General features: G+C 34.6%; 1 protein-coding gene across 1 annotated transcript in view; it reads right to left on the bottom strand.

The window, feature by feature from the left end:
• ZPLD1 (zona pellucida like domain containing 1) overlaps positions 1-13,303 on the bottom strand; it is a 45,661-nt gene that overhangs the window by 15,093 nt on the left and 17,265 nt on the right. The window contains exons 3-7 of the mRNA XM_055259539.2: positions 12,626-12,846; positions 9,410-9,591; positions 7,858-7,930; positions 3,375-3,472; positions 1,534-1,614 (exon numbers count right to left, since the gene is read on the bottom strand). Coding sequence (XP_055115514.2) covers positions 1,534-1,614; positions 3,375-3,472; positions 7,858-7,930; positions 9,410-9,591; positions 12,626-12,846 — 655 coding nt within the window. The remainder of the gene's footprint in view (positions 1-1,533; positions 1,615-3,374; positions 3,473-7,857; positions 7,931-9,409; positions 9,592-12,625; positions 12,847-13,303) is intronic.

Here is a 13,303-nt window from a genome sequence, read left to right as displayed (position 1 = left end):
TTTCTTTTCCTCCTAGAGTCACAAAAAAGGACATTTGGGAAATTTTTTTCTTTAGTTATACATTTCACTCTGAACGGTTTCCAATACAAAAACTGAAAAGATTCAGAACTAAGCTGCTTCTATATTCATACCAGAAGTCTGATGGTCATATTCCAGATTATCAATATATGAAGATTATAGAAGTTTAGGAAAATAAGAGAACTGTCAAAAAAAATCCATAACCCTACCAAGCATAAATAACCACTGTGAGCCTTTTGCTGTTTCTCTTTACAGTCTTTTCTGTTATACAAATGAAGCTCATTATATATAGAATTATACATTATGATCCTTTTCCTTGATATTTTAATACCTTTAAATGTTAAAGAATCAATTATTTTCAAAGATAGAAATACCAATAAGACAGAAAGGGAGAAGGTAAGAGAAAGCCAACCATTTTTTTTTCTATCTAATACATAACTTTATATGATTGTAGTGCCTGTATGGACTCTCAACTTACTGGTTGTCCATAATCCACCCAGCTATTTCCTTACTGCTGAATATATAATTTGTTCCCATGTTTTACTATTTTAAATATCACTGATAGACAAGAATATCATAAATATTTTAAAATATATTTCCCAATTTGTAAAGCTAGAATCAAAGAATATGAAACTTTTAAGGCTTTTGATACATACTGACATTTTTTCCCAAAAATGTTGCCCAAATTAACATTTCCAAAAATAGAATATGTAAGAATAACAGTTTGACCATACCCTCTGAACATCATCTTGCCCTTGATTAGCCAATAAAGTGTATTCTTTTGGTTTCCCATTATATTACTTCCATCATGTATCAATAAGCTGCAGTGAGCTGAGCCAACTGCAATTTATAAGCATGATTAGAAGACATTGCTTGACTCTCAAGTCTGTTCGGCTGTCAGATAAAAATGCTGAAAAGGAACTGAGATGATTGAATGGTTTTATGATCAATGTCCTCTTTCCTCAAATGTATATTACGTTCACTCTATCACTGTCTATTGGGGAAGGAGGATGAAGTTATTGGCTCTAATAAGAAAAGGAGTGGTAAGTTATATTATAGTTTTATACTAAATACTGATAAACAAACAAAAGTATCTTGGGGTCTAAATTATCCAGACCATTACTTTAATTTTACTCTCCTTTTGACACATGAGATGGTCTAGTTGCAGATAAATAGTAACCTCTATTGCGTCTTTTCCTGCAAATAATATCCTAACTATGCTTTTCCTAAGACAGTGAAATATTCCCATATCTCCTAAACATGAATAAAACATCTTTGGTGGACCTAACTTACTTACAACTCTGATTCAACAATAGCCTTATCAGCATTTTGTGTTGAAAACTGCTCTCAAATTTTATACTTTCCGCTTTATAAGGACTCAAAGTTCAAAATGTAAAACTTGAAATTCAAAAGCTATAACAGTGCTTTATAATTTATCTGACTTAGATATTCCATTTCAATTATCTACAACTGGGTCGTTGGTATCAATACAATACTTAAACAGCTAAGTCTTACCTAAAGAAGAGATCATATCGAATGTCATCATTTGGGTTTCCTGATGGGGTAGTATAGCAATAATCCATTAAAACATTCCATCTGAAAGAACGTAAGCAAACATAATCTAGAGTCAGAATTTCCTTTTGGGTATTAGTTACTAATACAAGGGAAGTAAATATTGGCAAACTTCTTTTTTTTTGTTTTTTGAGATGGAGTCTTGCTATGTGGCCCAGGCTGGAGTGCAGTGGCACAATCTCGGCTCACTGCAAGGTCTGCCTCCCGGGTTCATGTCATTCTCCTGCCTCAGCCTCCAGAGTAGCTGGGACTACAGGCACCCACCGCTACACCTGGCTAATTTTTTGTTGTTGTTGTATTTTTAGTAGAGACGGGGTTTCACTGTGTTAGCCAGGATGGTCTCGATCTCTTGACCTCTTGATCCACCCGCCTCGGCCTCCCAAAGTGGTGGGATTACAGGCGTGAGCCACTGTGCTCGGCCTGACAAACTTCTTATCTCATGGAATATAATTGTTTATTACTTGTTATTTGCAGAGGTTTATTGTTTATTAAAACTTTCTCTTATTCCATCCTGCTTATTTCACATGCATGCCTGTATCAAAACATCTCAAGTACCCCATAAATATATACACCTACTATGTACCCATACAAGTTTTTAAAAAGTAATAACTTTCTCCTAAACTCAAAAGTGTTTAAAAATCTGCACCAAATTGTCAATTTCACATTAAGGGGCGTCAAGTCTAATGCCATAAAATAATTGTGTACAAGACAATGGTCAAAGTCTGAGAAGTAAACTTTAAAATGAGCTACATAGATGCTTATATGCTCACTATAAACAATAGCTTTTTGTTTCTAGATATTACTGTCTCTTACAGAATCAAAGAATATTATAACACCAAATACAGCAAAGGAGTTTAGAGCATATCAGAATCAGTGGTTTGGTGATTGTGGAGTCCACAATAGACACTGTGTTAGGGTGAAGAAAGCCATGAGGCACATACACATCCACAGCCTTCCTCCACAAGGTTAGCTTTTGCTTACATTTATACATTAGTCCATTCCAACTCCGATGTTATAAAAAAAAATACTAATCCATGGGAAGTGAATGCCAATGAAATGGAAAAAACTCCTGCATTATTAAAGGACAATTTTAAAGACTCATACAAGAATAGAAATATTCCTCAGGACAGGAAGGGAGAAGGTAAAGAACTAAATTTCTAGAGTATACCAATCTCTTCAGGATGCAAAGTTTAAATAATAATACATGAGCAACCCAAAATAGGCCATTTTCACATTACATTTTTTTTAATAGGGCAGGGTTAGAGCTTCAGCTTTTGAGTTCCATTTCAGTTTGATTGCTCTGAATTTTCTTAAGTATCATCTGAAATTTAATAGCTTTTTATAGAGATGTTTCTGGAGATCATTTTATGTAATTTTGGCACACTCTTATGCAGAGTCCTTTCATTCTTTAATAAATTCATATTGAAGAGTAACATACATATGGAAAAGCAAGCAAATCAAGTGTTCACAGAATGACTACATTTGGTTAATCATCTTTCCGATGAAGAAATACAACATTTCGGCATCCCAGATCTTCCCATGCCCCCCTTCCAAGAACCACCCCCCTTCTTTATGGGAAGACTTGTTATTTTCCAATTAATGACAGAACATGAGTGTAACCTCTTAAACTTTGTAATTTGTTATTTCTTTTTAGTAGCATGCCTAAATGTTGTGGCAATGATAATATTTTCAAACTGAATTTAAAAATGAATGGGCCAACTTTATGACTCATGAGGGTTTGGGCAAAGTGTTTTAACCTAAAAAAGATAAGAGTTTGAAATTACCTGCCATCCAGATTAGTGGCTTGGACAGCTGCAAATACTTTGGTTTTCAAAGGTAATCCTATACTGGGGATAATTAACTGCTGGTTATAGGTTGAATCCTAATGACAAGACAATAAAAAATCTATTATTACCTCCCCAACAACAGAACACTTACTACTTAAAACAACAATGTTAGAGAGAAAAAAAAAGAAAGTAAATCAACATAAATCTACAGAATCAATCCAAAAAGGATTTATGTGACCCTCTGGTTTCTTGGCAGAACTGTTATTAAGCCATATTCATGTAACAAATTGATTCCATGCATAAATCCTTTTGTTTCCATAGTTTACCATATATGGTGGCTAATGTTCAGTGTATCTAAATTATATTCATTCATCACTAGTTAATATTCAGTTTGGTTAATATTCAATGGTCAATATTTAGTTTACTTAATGTTTCATTTATTTGATTATATTAGAGACTAATATTCAGTTTATTTAAATTACATCTGCTTCAATTTAAGCCCTTTACTATAGGCACTGTAGTTCTTATACTTCTGATAATATTTTATTCACCCAAAATCACTTACCTGGCAACTTGAAATTGTTAAAATTTAATTGAAAACCAAAGTAAGACCATTTTAAAGTCACACAAGAATAGACATTTTCTTCTAGGGAGAATAGGAGAAAGTACAGAAGAACCAAATTTCTAGAATATATCAATATCTTCAAGATGCAAACTTTAAATAATAATACACAGAAAACCAAAATGAGACATTTACACATTACATTTTTTATAGGGCAAGATTCAGCTTTTGAGACAAACAGACTCCAAGCTGCTAAAATACATGCCATATGGTTCCAGCACAAATTCCTTAGAGGTCATTTATAGAAGGGTATCTCAGGACTTCATTTTTACTTTTCTACCCTTATTTTTGACCAATTCTAGAGAGCTTATTTGTATTATTCTCAAATCCACAGTAGATTAAAGCATCAGACTGGAAATTAAGAAGTAGCAGGTATAATTTGATAATGAAGAAAACCAGAAAAAATAGAGTGCAAAAAACAAACCAAAAAAACACATCATTTAACATAGAGGCCAATTGTTTCCCTAAACTTAGTAATTCTGAAGACATTGCTGTTTGGCAGAAAAGTTTTTAATGTTCATTATGAAATCTTAAAATCATCGGGAAAGACAACATATCAACCATACTCTCTTTAGAAGGCTTGGAAGAAAGCAAAATATTTTGAATTTTATAATTTAAGACAGTAATAGTTTGAATGCTTCACTTTTGAAAAAAATGTTAATACGGAACATTTTATTGCCAAATAAAGCCAAACAAATAAGAGATATACTTAAAAACTGATACTCTTCAGTCTTTTGTTTTCTATATTTTGGTGATAAATGATAATAGCTCCTCTAACCATGTCTGATAGGTAGTATTTTTATGTGATTATGTTTCAGGCTCCCTTTTCCAACTTCTCCAAATAATCTACACTTCATTAACTATACAGCCCTTTCATCTATATTTGCATCAATATTGTCCAGAAGAATGCTTACTTTCCTTACAACATTATATTGCTGAGTCATTTTGCAAATGACATATGATTCAGCTGTGGTTTAACTATGAATCATCAATTTTTTCCTACTGAAATTGCTTCTAAGAGGTAATTTTCCGACTTTAATTTGTATGGTGGCTTTTACTCATTAGTAATATATTGTTCCTAAAAACAATTATATCCATTTTAATTTTTCTCCAACATTTAAAAAATGTTCATAATTATAATAACCTTATCTAATATTTACTGACTCTCCACCCTCTCAGAAGAATCTAACATTTAGGTAGAATTCCAATATACAAAGGCATCCTTACTTTTCATTTCCACACTGAACAAAACTGACATATTTATATTGCACAAAATAAAGCCACAGTTCAACTAGTAATCTGCATATATGAAAATCACAGTTGATAGAAGTCATTGGTTTTCTAAATATAATTTCCCCTCAGTATACTTACTGAATCCCAGAGCATATAAAAATAAACTATTGTGCTGCATTGAACTGAGTACAACTTTTCCTCTCCAAATAACAAATCAGAAAATGAAAGTAGTAGGGATGTAATATAAAATTTCATTATCCTCAAGGGTTAGAAATAAAAAACTTTCCATGTGAAATAGGAATTAATGGCTTCAAAAGATTATAATATTTCATTTGGAATGCTACAATAAAATTACATCTGGCTAGCTACATGTTAATATTTCAAACAATAAGTATTATTTTGGATCAACTAAAGAAAGTATATCAAAATTTTTTCTAGTGTAAATTACTGATTTTTAAATATCCTGTAACATGGCGAAATACTATGATGACACTGTGTTAAAAAATTTTTAGTTTGAGGCATTGAAACTCTTCTGTATTGTACAGTAATAATGAGCAAATGCCACTTTATATTTGTCAAAACCCATAGAATGTACAAGAGGAAGAGTAACCTAAACATAAAAGAAACGTCAACTATGGATTTTGGTTAATAATGTATCAATATTGGTTTATTAATTGTAATAAATGTATCACACTACCACAAGATGTAAATAATAGAAAAAATATGTGCAAGGGGAGGGGGTATGTGTGGGAACTCTGTACTTTCTAATCAATTTTTCTGTCAAACTAAAACTGCTCTATAACTGATTTAAAAACAGAAGTATTTTGGCACCATCTATTTCACTTGCAGTCTAATATCAAAAAATTGGTTACCGTATAATTAAAATATTAAGGTTATCATCTAATTATAGGCTTTTTTAAGCATTACAATTTCAGAGATTCTTTTAAGGATTATACCTTGTTGGCAACAGAACTATAGTACCACCTCTAATGATAAAAGAAGGATCTTAATAACAAAGCTTTCCTGGAATCCACACTTCTAAATTTTGATTTTCTGCTATTTCAGTGAGAGAATAGTTTAATTTCACAGAAAATAATAGTATCATTAAATGTCATATGGATATATTTTTCACTTTTTAGCATCAGGAATTCTCTTCTTTGTGTCACTCAATTATAACAAATAATATTAAATCCAACTAGTAATCTCAACTCTACCACAGAGAGCTTATGCATATAAATTAACAGACAGGAATTATCCAGTTTAAAGTTATATAAATATTGTTAACAACAATAGTAAACATCTGGCCACATCAAAAATGAACATTGGTACACGTTTGCTGAGTATTGTAGAACCAAGTATCTTGGCAGCTTTTTTTTTTTTTTTTTTTTTTTTGAGACAGAGTCTTGCTCTGTCGCCCAGGCTGGAGTGCAGTGGCGCGATCTGGGCTCACTGCAAGCTCCCCCTCTCAGGTTCACGCCAAGCTCTTGCCTCAGCCTCCCGAGTAGCTGGGACTACAAGCGCCCGCCACCACGCCCAGCTAATTTTGTGTATTTTTTAGTAGAGACAGTGTTTCACCGTGTTAGCCAGGATGGTCTCGATCTCCTGACCTCGTGATCCACCTGCCTCAGCCTCCCACAGTGCTGGGATTACAGGCGTGAGCCACCGCACCCAGCCAACAGCTTCTCTTTGCAGAAGAAAGTTTAGAAACAACAGAAAGGCAATCTTGATTCTAACACATTTTAATTTGTTGTTTAGAACTCTGTGGTGTCAGACTACAAACTTATAAACATGATTTTTTTAAATGCCTTTGGAAAATGTCCTACTACAATATTTATAGCTCATTATATTCAAAGTATAAAGCACTGACTTTTAAATCAGTTGCATGAATTATAACTCAGTGCCATGATGGCATGAATAATAATGCAAAAATCTGATTCATAATTTACAAAAATGTTGGTTGATAGATTGAAAAATTGATATTTAAATCAGGCATTTAAAATGTAAGAATAAAAATTTTTAATCAACATGAAAATATCATTTGGGGGATTAATGTTAGAGTTATAAATAGAAATCCATGTATTTTTCACGTTTTGCTGCCACTGTCGATATTTACATGACAAAAATTTAGATAATGCTATGTAGTCAATCCAAATTATTTCAGATGTGACAGAATTGTCATCAGCCAAAACCCATATCGAAAATATTAACACATTCATCACCAAGGATGCCTCCAAGGGAAACACCATTTGTACTGTTAAAATCTTTGTATCACACATAAAAAAAAAAATTTCCTAAATCTTGAAGCTAACTGTAGCTACTCACACACCCCTACCTAAATAAACAAATAAATACATGTAAATGTAGGTAGACATTTGAAGTAATTATTTAAAATCACATTTATGATATAAAATTTAAATCTTTTATCAACTTTTAGAAAATTTAATAGAGATGTTATTACACCTTTATCACTAAGATATATGAAAATGGTAGCAAAAATAGATAAATGTTACCAAGGCATAACAGGGTTAATGTGGCTTTCAGTAGATTTTTATATAAAAGGCATTCACATAAATGACTCCTCACAACAGTGAAAGAGAAAATAACATCCTTCACGCATCAACTTACGTTATAAAGGAGCAGGTTCAAAGTGCTGACAAATGTGCCATTGTTCTCTCTCACAGAAATAGCAGCTGAGGACCTAAACACACATTTAGAAAAAGGAAAGCACTGACGAGATTTTAAAGTAAAAGTGATACCTAGATGTTAAACTTAAAGCACTAAAACTCCTGAATAATTCTGACATACTGTTAATTATGCTTGGAGTTGCTATACTGTTTAAATCTCTGAAGAGAGAAAATAATAAAAAAGCCAGAGGAAACAAGTAAAGACAAGCTATTCTTTATGATCATTTTATTTTTAAAGCAATCTTTTTTGTTTGTTTTGCATTACTTTTAAGAGACTTTTGGCAGATAAGGGCTTGAATCTGATGCAAATACACTTTCATCAATTCCATTAGAAGTTTCATGAAATCAGGAAATTTCTTTTACTTTGTTCATTGCTAGAACATTGGATGGTAAATAGTAGGTAAGTGATAAATTGAATAATCAATGAATTTCCATGGAATTGAAGCTCAGGAATGTGTTCAGCGTGGGGAGTGGGGGGGGTGGGCAGAGTGAGAGATGCTTCCCTGTACGCCCATATTCTTTTGACTCAAGGCCTTTCCTTTCTCATTTTCCACAACAAAGTCTTGCTTCTGCCCAAGGTGCTTATAACACTGTGCTATTAAAACCAGCTATGAATATTTTTTCAGTGAAGTGGAATGTGGCCTCCACATTTTCTCATAACTAAGATTAAGCAATAACTAAGACTTAATAATAGCAAATCCTAAAATTGGAGAAAGCGTTCACTTAATCATCCCATTTTGTCAAAAATACTCAACAAATCCAGGTGATTATATTGTAATGTGGACATAGCCCTCTCCTGGAGTATGTGCTTTGGAAATAATGAACACATGAATATAAACAAAAGGCTACCCCCACCCCAGGCTCCTTGCCTATAGGCCATGCCATGTTTCTGGGAGAATCATGAGCACCCTTCCAGGTGACAGCTCAACAGAGGAATGGAGATCCCAGAATCTGGGGTAGCAGAGCCCAGCAGTGAAAGCATATGGCCAAGAGGGAAGCCAAGCAAAATTCAGCAATGTAGTTACCAAATGTCATACACACTAGAGACACCACAGGGCCTTCAGGGCCATGAAGCACCCAAGGCTCTTGGGCAAAGGGAGTGAAGAGAACCCAAGGCAGACAACTGGCTAGTTTGAGTCAGCTTAATTTGGGGGAAAAAATGGTTTGGGTCTGTTATGGATAATAACAATTAGAGATAGATAGATAGATAGATGATAGATAGATAGATAGATAGATAGATAGATAGATAGATGATAGATAGATAGATAGATGATAGATAGATAGATAGATAGATAGATAGATAGATAGATAGATGATAGATAGATAGATAGAATAGATAGAGATAAATATATTAGATGTAATATGCTTCCCATTACATTGTTAGAATTTAACTATTTTCAATAAATCCTGCTATCTTTCTAAGTCCCTGAAAGATATGAAACTACTGAAGCAAAAATGCAATATGAGAAAGCAGGAATAAAATGCAAACTTACGAAGCAAGCTGGGTATTATTAACCAGGTATTCCAATGGATAACTACAACTAAATTTGTAAAGAAGCCCAGGTAGATAGCTGATGATTGTTGGTGGGTCTGGAGTATCAATGTATCCTGAAATATTTCCTATTTGCACTGAAGTTGCATTTCCATAAGCACTGACTCCAGGAATTGTGGATACCTGTTAGAATGTTAGATGCAGTTTAATGATTAAATGGCTATATATACATCTAGGCACTTCATATGCAAAATAAAACATTAAGCAAGATCAATTCTAGGGTTTAGTTCAACTATAAAATGAGAAGGTTTTGAAATTGCAAGTTTATAAGTGAGAAATGCAATTTATAAGTGACATGTAAGTAAATGAAACTTCATATTTACCAAAGACACTTTACTCATACTTTATAAAAAAGAAAGGAGATTATAGGTTCAGAGGGTTACAACAAGTAATCTGAAAACACTCATGGATGAAGCCAAAATTCTCTGGCATGGCTGGAAAAAAACCCTGTTAATCTGATCCTTTTCCCTGTTAGCTTCATATCTCCAGGCTCCAACTCTTGATGACAATGCTGTCACTCTCCCCACTTTCCCATGATGTATCCTACTCCTCCCCAGGATCTCACCTTCCCTAGGAAATTCCCCTGACTCCCCATATGCAATGTTTATCTCCATCATATTAGTAGGCAGAGCAAGAGCAGCCTGCTCACTGGGCAGTTCCCTCAGCCATCATTGACACTCTTTGTGGGCAGGGACTATCTTGTCCACCTTTGCAAACTCAGCATAGCACAGCGACCAGCATCTTGGGCCCCAGAAAGGATTTTCACACAAATGAATGAAGGTGATAAATTTTCTGAGGATTAATCTTCTCAGGGTCTTCCTCTCTAGTTCATATACTTATCTACTTCTAGGACAATAGTTTATAGATGGGTTTGGGGAGCTCATGAACTTTCAGAAGTTACGTAAAAATGTTGTCCATGTGTATTTTCTTGGGTCTGCTTAGCTTTCGTTGAATTCACCAGTCTTACTAAAATTTAAGATCCACCATTTTAGGAATAATCAATAATTTTTTGACCTTCATAATACCAGAGAGTTCTTCTAGCTTCTTCGACTTTGTCAAATACAAGAGGGCACTCAATAAATATTTTAGCAGATATTACTATATTACTAAGATCCGTGATAATTTTCAACAATAAGTAAACTTTATGCATGAACCTAACAGCACATGGGCAAAGCTGTGGCAATTATCTAGTTAATTTATAAATGGGACAAGAATCTTTATGAATGAAAACATCATTATTCCAATCCAGAGACTTAGTAGCCTACTTAATTTTTTTCCCATGAAGGAATGATCTTAGAGCAGTTGCCAAAGCTGGTAGCACCTAAGGCAAAAATGAAAGATAAGCAAATCTTCCCCTCCTCCCACTACTTGCTTGATTCGATAGCTAAACAAACCAATTCTGTCTATGAAAATAAAACTCATACATACATATATATAGCAACTTTTTTGTTTCTGAGACAAAATCTAACTCTGTCACCCAGGCTGGAGTACAGTCGTGTAATCTCAGCTCACTGCAACCTCCGCCTCTTGAGTTCAAGTGATTCTCCTGCCTCAGCCTCCCAAGTAGCTGGGATTAGAGGCACACGCCACCATGCCCAGCTAATTTTTGTATTTTTAGCAGAGGTGGGGTTTCACCATGTTGGCCAGGCTGGTCTCGAACTCCTGACCTCAGGTGATCTGCCCACCTCGGCCCCACAAAGTGCTGGGATTACAGGAATTAGCCACTGTGCCCAGCCTAGCAATTTTTATAGCAGACTTATTCAGCTTTTTAAAAAGGTAAACAGCACACACATTGCACACTTTTCCTGGCTTTTCTCCTGAATCGTTTTTGAGGCAGCAGGGCAAGGTGATACATCCAGACAAGAAAGGGAAGGGAAGGCTTCAGGGCATGGTGGGAGACGGGGAAATGCTGCTCATCTCCACACAGGCTCTTTCCTTCCACATAGAACAGGGACATGTAATAATCAACCTGCATCACCCTCCCTTAGGCCCACTTCATAACCTCTCTGCACACAACTCAGAGAGTTGAATAAACGTTTTTAATAAAAAGAGTCAACAATACTCAAGCTGCAGGCTTGGAAATGGTCATGGGCACAATATTCTAACTGCCCTCTGGGAAAAGATAAAGAACAAGATTCAAGGAAATCTATTTTCTCTGTCTTCCATCTCCCACTAAGTCTTAGGAACCCTGGCCTTGGAACAATCAATCCTTTCTCCTTAATAAAAAATAATAACTTGTGAATAGTAAAAGTCAATATCTCCTTCCCTGGGCTAAGTGATTATGTTTATTGCACTTTCTTTGCACTTCCTTTTTATATTTGCAAATTTACCAATAAGATTATATTTAAATAAGCAAAGTAAAAAAAAGTACTAAGTGAATTTCAGTATAAGTATTTAACTATACTCACAATATATTCACTTCTATTAATTTTAATTCACTGGAGAGTCGATTCCTTATTCAATTCTATTTTTGGTGTTCAATGCATTAATAAACAAATGAATGCTACAAACTAGTATTTCTAATTCAGGGTGGAAATGTTTGAAGAGATGTTTCAATCTTCACAATGACTACAGAGAGTGTGCTACTGGGATTTCATGGTAAGACTGGATATGATAAACATTTTGAAATTCAAAGGACAGTCCCACACATTTAAGAATATTATACCAGAAATACTGACAGCCCCTTTTTACAAAGCACTCATGTTGATCATTCAATGGTAAGCATGAAAGAAGATTACAAGCTTCCCATTCTATCTTTCATCTTTCTTTCTAAATGAGGTCACTGAAAGAACAGGCCAAGTGGTTCACTGCCAGACTCACTGGAACAAACATTGCTTGAATGGTCAGATACTTTCTTATAAAGCCTGAGGAATATGGCTAATGCTAAACTGTAGAGACAGATCCATCAGTGTCACTCGCACAAAATAATGCTGCTTAGAGGGGCACAGCTGACTTCAGGCCCTTTGACTGCCCCACTACTATAAACATAACCATTATTGGAAGATAGAATTGTATATTTGGGAGTGCAGTCAAAGGAAGGTGATTTGTTCAATTTTTTTTTTCTTGAGAGATAGATTGGGCTTCTTATTCTTTCATGAAATGGGGAGATTTTTATTTATGACCCCAGACCTAGCACACAATGTCACACTAATCTTACCACCAAGTTGTTTCCGCAGCCCTCCAAGGTGCTGAGATTGATGATAAAAATGACCACTGCTGGAAAGGTGTTGTTATTGACGAACCCTCTGCAGTGGGAGTCCCCATGCCTTCCATTCAGTGCCAGATCTGTTTCCGAATAACCCGAGAAAAGTACCGTGCAAAAATTAATCTTCATCGTAATGGCCTGCACTCCACAATAGACACTGATGTCTCTTTCCGCTGAAATAAAAATACATAAAAAACAAACATAAGTCAGAAAAGCAAAAAGATAAATAACATTAACATCCCACTGATATATTTATTCATCTCCTTTGTCTGTTTAACTCATTTTTATATTTGATATACCATAATCCAATGTGCCAGCTATTAAGTAAAGTAGACAAGAAAAATAGCCTTTTATTTAGTTATTTAAGGAGAGATCTTTGAGTGTAGAGACTACAGTTCACCTCTGTTTCCTTGTGCTTGATGTCCAGTGGATGTACATTAAGTGTTGATCAAGTATCGCCAAATGACCAGAGAATTGAGTGGAAACCAATCAGGTTACTGAGGAAATTCAGAACTAGAGCAACTGGATTATTCAGATCACCTGTCAAGAGTAGTGAAAATCACTACAAATGATGCACTTTCCCAAGTATAAGGAGAAAGCAGTTGAAATCCACCCTAAACCAAATTGTCA

Source organism: Symphalangus syndactylus, chromosome 21, assembly GCF_028878055.3.
Source record: "Symphalangus syndactylus isolate Jambi chromosome 21, NHGRI_mSymSyn1-v2.1_pri, whole genome shotgun sequence".
NCBI classification, from domain to species: domain Eukaryota; kingdom Metazoa; phylum Chordata; class Mammalia; order Primates; family Hylobatidae; genus Symphalangus; species Symphalangus syndactylus.
This window is presented reverse-complemented; position numbering and strand designations above follow the sequence as displayed.